The sequence below is a fragment of the Astatotilapia calliptera genome, chromosome 3 (genome assembly GCF_900246225.1).
Source record: "Astatotilapia calliptera chromosome 3, fAstCal1.2, whole genome shotgun sequence".
NCBI classification, from domain to species: domain Eukaryota; kingdom Metazoa; phylum Chordata; class Actinopteri; order Cichliformes; family Cichlidae; genus Astatotilapia; species Astatotilapia calliptera.
The window spans coordinates 31966471-31978527 of record NC_039304.1 but is presented as its reverse complement, the minus strand read 5'-3'; the positions used below and the strand labels follow the sequence as shown (position 1 = coordinate 31978527).

Genomic DNA, 12057 nt, shown 5'->3' with positions numbered 1-12057 from the left:
TTATAACTAAAAATACTTTTTGCATTTCACTCATTTGCATTTCACTGTGTGATGGATCATCAATTGTGATGGACCTAACCACGATTGACATTCTAGTTTATAACATACACTCACCAGCCAATAAATTCAACACTGTGCTGGAAACATTTCTCAGAGCTGTCTGAATTGTAGCTTCAGTCTCCTGTTCTTACCCGACAGGAGTGCCACCCGTTGTGGTCTTCTGCTGCTTTAGTTCATCTGCTTTAAGGTTTGACATGTTATGCATTCAGAGATGCTCTTCTGCATACCTTAGTTGAAATGTACAGGGTGGGCCATTTATATGGATACACCGTAATAACATGGGAATGGTTGGTGATATTAAAGTCCTGTTTGTGGCACATTAGTATATGTGAGGGGACAAACTCCTCAAGATGGGTGGTGACCATGGTGGCCATTTAGAAGTCGGCCATCTTGGATACAACTTTTGTTTTTTCAATAGGAAGAGGGCCATGTGACACATCAAACTTATTGGTAATGTCACAAGAAAAACAATGGGGTGCTTGGTTTCAACGTAACTTTATTCTTTCATGAGTTATTTACAAGTTTCTCTCTGTTCACAGCCATTGACATGTCGAAGAGGTTAACACGTGAGGAGCGAATCGAAATTGTGTTGATATCTGGTGAACGCAGTAACCGGGTCATTGCAGCAGATTTCAATGCAAGACACCCTACGAGACCACCCATCTCCCATGCTACAGTTAGCAAACTGCTTGCTAAGTTTCGTGAAACTGGTTCAGTGTTGGATTTGCCAAAATGTGGATGCAAGAAAACTGTCACTAATGAAGAAACATCAGTGGCTGTCCTAGCTTCATTCAGCAAGAGCCCACAGCGTAGCACTCGCTGCATGTCACTGGAGAGTGGCATTAGTCGAACATCCCTTCGGTGGATATTAGCTACTCACAAAAGACATGCCTTATAAACTCCAGCTACTGCAGCATCTCAACGAGGATGACCCAGATCGGCGCACAGAATTTGCAGAATGGGCAAAACAAAAATTGGAGCAGGACCCTCAGTTCATGCAGAAGATTTTGTTCAGTGATGAGGCAAACTTTTATGTGAATGGTGAAGTTAACAAACAAAACCACCGCTATTGGTCTGGCACTAACCCACATTGGATGGATCCCTCCAAGACTGTTGGCACAACAAAAGTGATGGGTTGGTGTGGTATATGGGGTACAACGATAGTGGGTCCATTCTTCATCAATGGAAACCTCAAGGCCACTGGATATTTGAAATTGCTACATGATGATGTGTTTCCCTCTTCATGCACTGAAGCTGGCACGTTCCCTGAGTTTTTCCACAATGATGGCGCACCACCACATTATGGGTGCCAGGTCCGAGCATTCCTAGATGAACAGTTTCCTGGAAAGTGGATTGGTCGTCGTGGGCCAGTTGAATGGCCCCCAAGGTCTCCCGATCTGAGGCCCTTAGACTTTTATCTTTGGGGTCATCTGAAGCCAATTGTCTATGGTGTGAAGATACGAGATGTGCAGCACCTGAAACTACGGATACTGGATGCCTGTGCTGGCATTTCTCCTGCGGTGTTGCTATCAGTGTGTGAAGAGTGGGAGAAGAGGGTTGCATTGACAATCCAACACAATGGGCAGCACATTGAACACATTTATAAGTGGTCAGAAACTTGTAAATAACTCATGAAAGAATAAAGTTGCATTGAAACCAAGCACACCATTGTTTTTCTTGTGACATTACCAATAAGTTTGATGTGTCACATGGCCCTCTTCCTATTGAAAAAACAAAAGTTATATCCAAGATGGCCGACTTCTAAATGGCCACCATGGTCACCACCCATCTTGAGGAGTTTGTCCCCTCACATATACTAATGTGCCACAAACAGGACTTTAATATCACCAACCATTCCCATGTTATTACGGTGTATCCATATAAATGGCCCACCCTGTACAATTACTCCTGTTGTCCTCCTGTCTCCTTCTACACATCTAAATGAATGTGGAACCATTTCAAATCTAGGTAATTGCATTTGGCAGCCAGTAGCTTTTAATAAGAGTAATTATTTAATATTGAGCATGGCTGTGGCCTCAAAGGAATGAATGCTGTTGTACGATGACTGAGTAAGGCAGTAATTTTTCATGCCTCCAACCTACAATTTCTTATATCAGCCTTTAATAATAAAAAAATGATTCAGATTAAGTTTTAGTGAAACACAGTTTAGCACTATAGCCTCAGCAAATTCTTGTTTACATAAATCATATTTATTAGAATTATATTTTTCCCATGGTCATCCATGCCTCCCTAATACATTGGCTCTACACCCCCTGTAGGGGAGCAGCCCCACAGTTTCAGATCCACTGGATTAAAGTAAGTAAAAGTATTTGAAAATTGCTGTTTTCATCCCATTTAGAAGCATTAGGGTCTGTTGCTGTTCCATCCAGAGCAATTTAGAGATCAAAGTATCCTGTATTATTTGACACAGTGTGCAATATTTAAGGTCTCACTCTGTGTTTATTCAAGTAATACTTGATGAGCAGAAGCGTTTCTTCTCTGAGCCTCTGTGAATTTTCAGCCTCACCCACTCCCCTGACCTGTGGGGTCGCTGAAGGGTCAAATATTGATCTTTTTCTTTATATATACATTATCTGGAAGTCCTAACATGTCAGCTAAGCTTCACAGACCTCAGCAGAAACAAAACCAATATTACATTATTTGATCATCCAGGCAGATCCTTGAGCCTTAAATGTTCATGCTGAGCTCCTGTTGTCCTCAGGCCATGCTCTGCCAAATTACAAACATTTAAAAAAATATGATTATGTCAAAACATAGACAGTTTTGTTGGAATCCTACATGCTTAATGTGAGACCAGGTCCACCATACAGTAAATGCATTCAGGAATCATAGAGGACTTAAGCAGAAAGATTAACTGCAGAAAGAGAGCACACATATAAGATCCACTCTGATAACCAAGTGCAGAGGAAAAAGCAGCGATCCTTGAATATTTCACATTCTTCTCTACTGTTCACTCTCTGAACAGAAGACATAAATTAGTGGAAAGAAGGCATATGAGCTGAGCAGGGTGTGTCTCCTAAAGGTTGGAAAGATGATCTCTGTAGGGCCTTGGTGTCACCAGACAGATGCAGAGTCATTAAATTTTTACACCTATACCGTATTCTAACCGTCAGTCACCGTCAGTGAGAGACGCTTGTAAATGACACTCTGTAGCTGCTGACAGCCAGTCTGTAGGTTTCTGATGTGTTTGCTTTGAAAATAGTCAGTGAGGCAGATCTGACTTGATGAGACTCAAAAAAAATTCCCTCAAGTGGAATGACCCTACAAGCCTCAGTAGAGGTCGTTTATGTTTAAGCTACATGCGTGTATTGCGACATAGGTGTTAAAAATAAAGCCACAATGTTTGTCTGTGTCAGGACGATTTAGACGTACCCTCCTGGCTCATGTTAATAACTGCTGTTTTCTTTTACTGCTTTTAAAGGTCACTCAGGCCCATTCACCTCTTGTAAAGTCTATATTGTTGATATCCTACTTGTAATTCGTCTTGAAGAAATATGCCTCCACTTCCTACTTGAGAAGACTCCTCTGACATTTCTCCCACTATTTCTGACGTAGCGTGCATCCTGTTGTTGTAAGCCTGCAGCCACCAGTTATCTAGCTCCAGCGCCCAGAGCCTGTTTCCTCTACCGAATGAGTGCAAGAGTACGCATCCTGCCAGGAAAGCCTGTCATTCACTCATGCATCATTGTCTTACAGTTTTCATCTGTCAGGGTGTTCAGGATACTTGGCTGCAAGTGTGTGAAGGTTTCCAGGACACCAGGTGTGACTTAAGTAGGTTATCTAAGCTAAAAACAAACAAAGTGTACTTACTGAAAGAAAACAGAGTTTCACTTGTGTTTCAGTGCAGATTGATTTAACTGTAAGTCATTTGGTACGGAGTATCAATATCTGTGCATTTTGGCCAAGGGAAAGATGCTAAAGTTTACTTTGAATAAATAGATTTTATAATACACAATTGTATCATACATTGTGCCTGTATGAGCTGACTCAACCGGGGGAATTGCGCCATCTTGTGGAAGGAGACAGAATCAGTACTGAAATAAATAGTGCACAAAAATAATAAAAAGTACGGTACATGTACTGTAATTGGGGGTGAATTCAATTAGGAATGTATTGAAATATTTTGCTGAAAGATAAAAGAATACAAATCTTTAACTACAAACTTCCAGAAGTGAATAAACAGTGTCTTTTCCTAATGCATTTCTAACAGTGTTTTAACCATCAGAACCTCCAGCAAGGTTATGCAACAGCACGCCCTAACTGCTTGTTTTAGTGGCTTTCAGCATTTTGAAGAAAATTCTGCTAAAGCTGGACAGAAAGTGAAAGGGCTGTGCAGAATAAGTCTGGCAAACCCATAAAAGGTTAGAGGGTCAACACTGAGAGTTATAAGCTTAGAGTCCATTAGTGGATTATAACCATAAACACTCTCCAACAGGTCTCCTGCATCTCTCTTGGATTAAAGCGAGAGAGACAGAGTGAGAGAGATAGGCTGAGAGAATGAGAGTGCATAGAGAGTGATTGAATTGAGCAAATTCAAAGCTGAACACAGGACTCGGGGCACGTACTTGGAGAAATAAACGCTTGGCGACAACCTGAAGCAAAGTCGGAGCGGTGATTTGGTTTGTCATATTTAAGGTATACAGTTTATCACCTGACTACTATACTGAACTGTGCGAGGTAAGTTCAGCGAAGCACGGTAATCTATCTGCAGATTTTATGTGTGTGTGTAGTGTTGATGTCAGTGCCTGCTATATAAAAGATACAGATTCACTTTAACTGCTAAGGAATCCTTCATCAGTGATCAGTTATGTGGTAGCTGTGAAGATGAAGTGAAAGGATGAGCAGCTGTCATTTCATTTCATATTTAGTGGGTTTTATTTTATATTCTGGATGAACAACAGACCGAATGTGTGCTATTCTATTGTGTATTTATGGTTTCTTTCTGTTTGACAATACATAACCTCTGCCATGACCATCGTCATTGTTGTGTAACTTTCATTTTGTTCTGCCCTAAATTGTCTGTGGGTGTGTGTGTGCGTGCTTGTGTGTGTGTTTAGGAAGCATGAACGTGGACATCGAGGGGATAATCCAGTGCATCAAGCAGGGAGATGAGAATGGTGTTCAGATAAGGCTGCAGGAGTTCAACAAAGAGGTGACGCGACACAGAAGCTTGTGTATTTCTCACAAGTTCTAATGCTGCTCATGACACTGTTTTTCTGTTTTTGTGTGTGTGTGTCATTATTTCTCTTCCTGTAGTATGCCCAGTGTTTCTTCTTTGACACAGAGGAGAGGGAAAGACGGAGAGTAAGTCTGTTTATGTTGCTGCACCAGAAGGAAAGTTTACAGGCATAAACCCACGTCCTCCTGGTGCTCCTTATAACGTCACCTTATTCCCTCTCACGGCACACCTCCGACTTATCCGCCCCTCCCCACCCCTACACACTCCAATCTATGATTAGTAATTCTGCTGTATCAGTTGTCTCTGATCCTCTCTCCTTGCCTGCTCAGGCAGATTGAATCCAGACAGAGTGACTGAATAATTGTCTGGGTTAGAAAAAACTTCTAATTACCTTCAAATTAATAAATATGTTATGATATCCTTCACTGTCCCCTGTTAATTGATTGTCATTCCCAGCAAAGATAACCTTTCTTTTGGGTTAGGAATGACCTCATCCCATCAGTAAATTGCTCCTAAGCTTTGTAAATAGGTTTTTAGGGAAAATGCCATACTGTGAACTTGTAGAAGGACTTCTAACAGCACTATTTCCTCTCTCTTCTGCTACATTTCCTGTCTAATGGATGACCATCTCTTAAGCAAAGGCGACTAGAAGAGGTAGGGTTTTGCCACAGTTTAGAAGTAATTAAGCACTGCACATGAAAAGTACCGTAAAGAAATCCAGTAATCCTTGTTGCACTGTTTTACTAGTTCAGGAAGAATAAAGTGAGGGACTACACTGATTCTGACTCGGACTTGGACGAGTACGACCTGGAGGATCGAGGACTCATCCTCAGACAGGTGATCCGATGCTGTCACTCTCTGCTTGCCCAGATGTGATATTCTTAGTCCTTGTAAAAGTTATTATTATGATAAATTCCTGCAAACATGTTTCTGCTCCTGTTCTCAGAATTTAGGTGTTGTCCTTGTGAGGTTCATAAGGACGGAAGTCAAATGTCACCTGTTGAGAGTATGCCTACGCACTCTGAGGATCCTGTCCCGGGACCAAAAGGTCTTGGGGCCTTTGGTGACCGACAGCGCCCTCCTGACTCTGGCCAAACTAGCCGGGCTGACCACAAGTGACATCAGTGATGAAGTCAGCGACCCCGACTCTGATTTCTACGATAACATCATTGCCTCTCTCACCGAAACCAAAGTGCTGCAGGGTCACACTAATGAGGATGAAGCTGAAGCTGAAACTAACGACCAAAACGAGGAGCCGCCGGCCTTCGACGAGGATGCCAAAAGCGACATCAGCATCACCAACAGCGGCGATTTGGACAGCATCAGCTGGTTTGGGAGCCACAGGACGAGCATCAACGAACTGCACAGAGGTGGGACGCATCACAGGGTCCTGGAGCGAGGGCGGAGGGACCGCAGAGAGAGTAAGATGGATGTGGAGGAGGAGGTGGAGGAGTTGGAGTCCGGAGAGGAGGCAAAGAGAAAAGAGGCCATGAAGGTGTTGTGTAACGTGGTGTACAACAGCGCCTGGGCACAGGAAAGGTTCAGTGCTCTCAGGTAGGCTCGGCATGCACACACAATCGCATCAGTTCCCATAAACTGTGTAATTTTCAGCAGCTTATAATAATCGCAAAGCACCTAAAAAACATATATTCGCTTATTTATACCTGTGAAAGCAACAATTCTCATGCCTGGTAAAGGTTATTATGACAAATAGAAGGACAGGGGACTGAAACAGTGCTATCCCGAGGACAGTGTCATTCTCACTTGCAATAAGCTGCATTTGGCTTCATCTGGAAAGTTCACATCTATCTCCTTTGTTTCCATCAGGCTCATGTGTGGCCTCATAGAGCGCGTATCATCCAGTGTCAGCTGGTCGAATCCCTCTAGTGCTCAGTTTTATGAACTGCGCTTCATGTTCCTCATGACTGCACTCCGGCCAGAGCTCAGCACCCAGCTTAAACAGGTCGCACGATGTCATATAGTCCAAAGTTATTCCTGTTTTACTCCTCATTACTGCCCTCACACTGATTATTCTCTTCCAGGAGGGAGGGGTTTCCATCCTCACAGCAGCCTTGGAGAGCTGCCTGGAGGTGCAGTGGAAGGACCAGTATGAGTGTGTCTTGGACCCACAGACACAGCCCATCTCTCTGGAAACCTCTCAGCGCGTCACAGAGATCCTCAAAATTCTCTTCAATATCACGCACAGCACCCACAAGCAGGACCCAAGTGAGGTGTGTGTAAAGGCCCTCGCATTTTTCAGAAGCTTTGCTTTCATGTTTACTTTTTACAGGAGTTTTAATACAACATATATGTTATCAGTCAAATATGCAATCATATAAAAGCTAAATGTGCGAAAGAACAGGACAGTTGAAGAGGCATTAGCTGCGTCTGTGCCTTTAATCAGGATGATGCGGCTCTGTACCGACACCTGGTGGCGATCCTGCGCCTCTGTCTGCTGAGGAAGTGTCTCCTGTCAGAAGACACAGATGAACTGCAGGGGTGAGCACAACGTGACAAAACCCAAGCTGTGAAAATATTCAGGCTTGATAATCTCATAATTTACTATCGTGCAATTGTAACACATACTGTGCAGTTATAATTGATTTAAACGATGGACTATAAAATTAGATATAAACCTTCAGAAATTCATTAGGGGTTGCAAAATCACTTTCATGCAGAAGCACTATTTTTAATAACATTTGAAGCAACAAGGATGAGTCTATAATTATGAGTTTAATAACATGCACCCTCCTCTTGCTTGCTTATTTGAGACTTCCAGATAGATTGAATGTTCAGCTGCAGGTCTGATTAAAATCCCAAGTATATATAGAAATCAATGCCTTTTTATTAGGTCTAGATATAATTCCAATAATAGTGTATTTTGAGTAGCATTTGTTATCATTTTGGATGAAACAGTGTATAATCCATCCAGCCAAACAACACCAAATGTTTAAAGGGGGATCTGCTCTGATCATTTTCAGCTCCTTTTTATTTTCAGGTTGTATTGGAGTAGCTTTGCATGGTTCACTGTTCAAAATAACCCTTATTTATCACAGGGATTACTTGCACATACACTGACCTCCAGTCTAACAGTATATGTCTAAAAAAAACAAGGAAAAGCAGAGCAGGGAATAGGTTTTCCCCGCTCTCTTCTATCAACACTCACTCCTTTGCCGTGACCTTCTCTCACTCCCGCAGTCACACAGTGAACCTGTTGTCAGCGCTTCCTCTGCAGTGTCTCGATGTGTTGCTGACGGTGCCTCTGGAGCCAGATTCAGAGCAGTGCAAGGGGGTCAACATGGACTGCGTCCACACCCTGCTGATGTTCATGGAGAGACGCCTGGAGGCGGTGAGGGAGTAGAAAAGAGTTCTGTTTGTAGAGTCATTTCTGATCCATTTGTGTGTTTGTGAGGGGTTTTTTTTTTCTCAGTGATTTGTTCTTAAAGTTTATATTTTGCAGCGTGAAAAAGGGAGCAGCTGGTATTACGGAAATAACGGAGAGGATTTGTTTTATGTGCTTTTCAGGGAGATAAGATCAAAGAGAAGCTGACACCAATCCTCAATCTGCTGACGGAGAGCTGCAGGGCTCACAGAGAAACACGGCACTACATCAGAAAATATGTAATATACGACACCTCAGAGATAGCTCCTGTGTTTAGCTTTTTGATGTTTTGATGCCAAAATATTTGTAGCACGTTTAATGTCTAGTATGCTTTTGATCATTTGCATGTAACCAACCAACACCTGACCTGTGCAGGCCTGGACTCTATAAGACTGAAGACTATAAGATACTTGTAGTATTCATAGTACTGTGCAAAGTCTTGAGACACCCCTCGCTTCTATATATATTGCTGGAAAAAAAACTGCAAATACAGTATAAACAGAGTTAGTACAATTCTATGACCACTTTTATCCTTCAACACAGCCTGAACTCTCTTAGGTAGCTTTCTTGTAATTTCTTACAGTAGTATTCAGGGTTAGTTCTCTAAAAAAAAGTTATTCTTTGGATGTTGGCTGTCTTTTGTTTTGTTCTATGTAAAGATGATACGACACTGCCTCAGTAACATTGAGGTCCGGGCTCTGGGGAGGCCAATCCATGTACTGGCAGTGTGTTTGGGATCGTTGTCATGGTGAAAAATGAAGCTATTGCCAATCAGGTGTTTTGCAGATTGCATTGTATGGTGAATGAAAATCTGATGGCACTTGCCTGATTTATAATTTCATCACTTTTGATAGGATCCCCCAACACCACTGACTGAAAAGCAACCCAAAACCATGAACTGGCCTCCCAGTTTTGAAGATGCATGTTAACACTGACTGTTGCACATCGCTCCTGACCTCCTCGTACATACTGAGGACAATTTGAACCAGACAAGTTTACAACTTCCTCTTCTGTTCTCCATTTGTCCAGTTTCCTTGAATGCACACCATGCTGAGATGTGCCACGTTTTTGGATAACTGTCTTTGAGAATCACCATGTTGGTGCAAAATACTATTTTATGCCGGTCCAGCTGTGTTACCTTTGGGATTTTTATAGATACAAAAGAAAGTAGCACCAATTGTATGTTTTGGTGACAGGTTGCTAAAGATCCAGTTTAAACTGGTTCATCCTATGAGTTAGATCCCTTTTTTTATGCTTCAGTAATTCATTGTTCAGTGTTAAGTGGCTTAATGAGCACAATACATGTTTCTCTGTAATGGTCAGGTACAAGGGTGGAGCTAAAAGTGAGTGAAAAAACAGCCAATGTTTAAAGAAAAACTAAAAAGACATTTTTTTTTTTTTAAAAAGCGGTTGCTGAAGACTTTAGCACAAAGACAGCAGATCCTTTAATTCCGGGAAGATGTGCGTTGGCAGACTTGTTCCAGCTCATCCCTAAACACCCTTCTCCTCCCTCCAACACACTGACTATGAGAAAGGATTTTTCATTATATATTTGATTTGTCTCAGACTTTGAAATCCATCATTGTTTTGAGGTTAACGGCACATTTTGCTTCATTTGCAAGCATCAGAATGGTCTCGCTCATATTTATTTAAAAAAGAAGAAGAAACAAAACACATTAAAGAAAATTAAAGCTATAATGTGTCGCCATCATTAGATCCTGCCTCCTCTGAGAAACGTATCACAGAGGCCAGAGGAAGGCACCACAGTGAAGAGCCGTCTGATTCGTCTTATGACTCATCTGGACACAGACCTCAAACACTGTGCCGCTGACCTCATCTTTGTCCTCTGCAAGGAAAATGGTAAGAAGAAGCAATATGTGGATTAATAAAAATAGGGTGAAGTTACAGTCTGGTCATAAAAATAGAAAAATGCATATTGAAATGATCAGATGGTATTTAAACAACGGGCGTCATTAGTTTTTATTGTGCTTTAAAAAAAACTCTTATTACCTTTTAGATATTTGTGTTTATGTCTTTATTATTATTTTATGTAGTCTTGATAGTCATGTTTGTTTTGATTATATACATTATTTTAAATCTAATCTGTGAATACAGTGGTGCTGAAATGTTTTGTAGCTCTTTCTGTATTTTTTCTTTCGTGCCTTATTGAGAACACCAACGCTTCTTTTCCTAGTGAGCCGTTTTGTGAAGTATACGGGTTACGGTAACGCAGCAGGTCTGCTGGCCACCAGGGGGCTCCTGGGAGGCCAGGGGCCCAGGACCTCTGATACCCAGTACTCCAGCGACTCTGATTCAGACACCGAGGAGTACCGGCAGGTCAAAGACCGCATCAACCCAGTGACGGGGCGGGTGGAGGCAGAGCAGCCAGACCCTATGGAGGGCATGACAGAGGAGGAGAAGGAGGAGGAGGCCAAGAGGCTGATCATGCTCTTCAACAAGCTGTCCAGGTAAGCAAAACGTCAAAAAGCTACAAACATGAGAGATACACAAAAGTCTCAGATACTTCTAATGAATACAGTAAACGTCAACTGATTCCCACCACACCACAGCAAAAGTTTACAGAATTTAATTTATTAAGGTACAAATACAGAGTTGCAATAAAAGTGTCGAGCAGACTGTACATGTGTATATAACCAAAAGCTAATTCCAGCGCATAATCTGCAGCGTCTCAATGTGTTGCTGCAGAGGAAGTTCTTTGATGAGCATTAATGGGTCAAGTAGTCATTAAAATTGTATACTGGTAAGAAACAGTAAGGTCTGTAAAACTCAAGTGTTCCTCTTGTTCTTGCATAATACAGCAGATTGATGGTAAATTAAACAGTTAGGCTGTTAAAGCTCATGCTGGTGATCAAATCACCTGCATCTCGTGTATTTTACAGAGACAACATCATCCAGCCGATGGGAGTGGATGAAGAGGGGAAGCTCGTCCCAATGTCAGGACTGAAGGAAAATCCTCTCTCTGAGGAGGCGAGGTCTGAGTCAGAGAATGACGGAGAAACAGAGGAAGGAGACAAGGACTGATTTCTGTTCATCAGTTTGTTCAGTTTATCGATATTACTTTGTAAACATTTCACTTGTACAGGTCATCAGTGGAAAAGATGTGTTGTGTCTCTATGGGTGGTGTGAAAAGACAGAGCGATGTAGTTCTCGACCAAACAGAGTCGTGCTGAGAGAGAATAAATTCAAGAAAGGATATTTAAAAAAAGAAAAACCTAGACAAAAAAACCAAAGGTAATTTCACACTTCTTCTTCTTTTGACTCAGACTGGCAGCGTAGAGCAGCAATACAGTTACGTGTGACATCGCAATGGTGAAAAGGCCATTTTGATCATGTAGTAGATTCAGCAGAGGAATGCTACCCATTAATGTTTCAATAAAGTTTTCAAAACAAATAA

At 41.9% G+C, this 12057-nt stretch overlaps 2 protein-coding genes across 2 annotated transcripts in view; both read left to right on the top strand.

Moving 5' to 3' along the window:
- The window catches only part of LOC113019255 (receptor-type tyrosine-protein phosphatase H-like), a 423637-nt gene that overhangs the window by 304886 nt on the left and 106694 nt on the right, over positions 1 to 12057 (top strand).
- On the top strand, positions 4523 to 12057 carry LOC113019274 (synembryn-A). Its single transcript, XM_026162870.1, has 14 exons — positions 4523 to 4758; positions 5139 to 5233; positions 5338 to 5385; positions 5897 to 5914; positions 6008 to 6097; positions 6207 to 6814; positions 7088 to 7223; positions 7303 to 7491; positions 7665 to 7759; positions 8459 to 8609; positions 8786 to 8881; positions 10358 to 10502; positions 10837 to 11110; positions 11543 to 12057. The coding sequence occupies exons 2-14, from the start codon at positions 5144 to 5146 to the stop codon at positions 11682 to 11684; spliced, it is 2082 nt and encodes a 693-aa protein (XP_026018655.1). The 5' UTR covers positions 4523 to 4758; positions 5139 to 5143; the 3' UTR covers positions 11685 to 12057.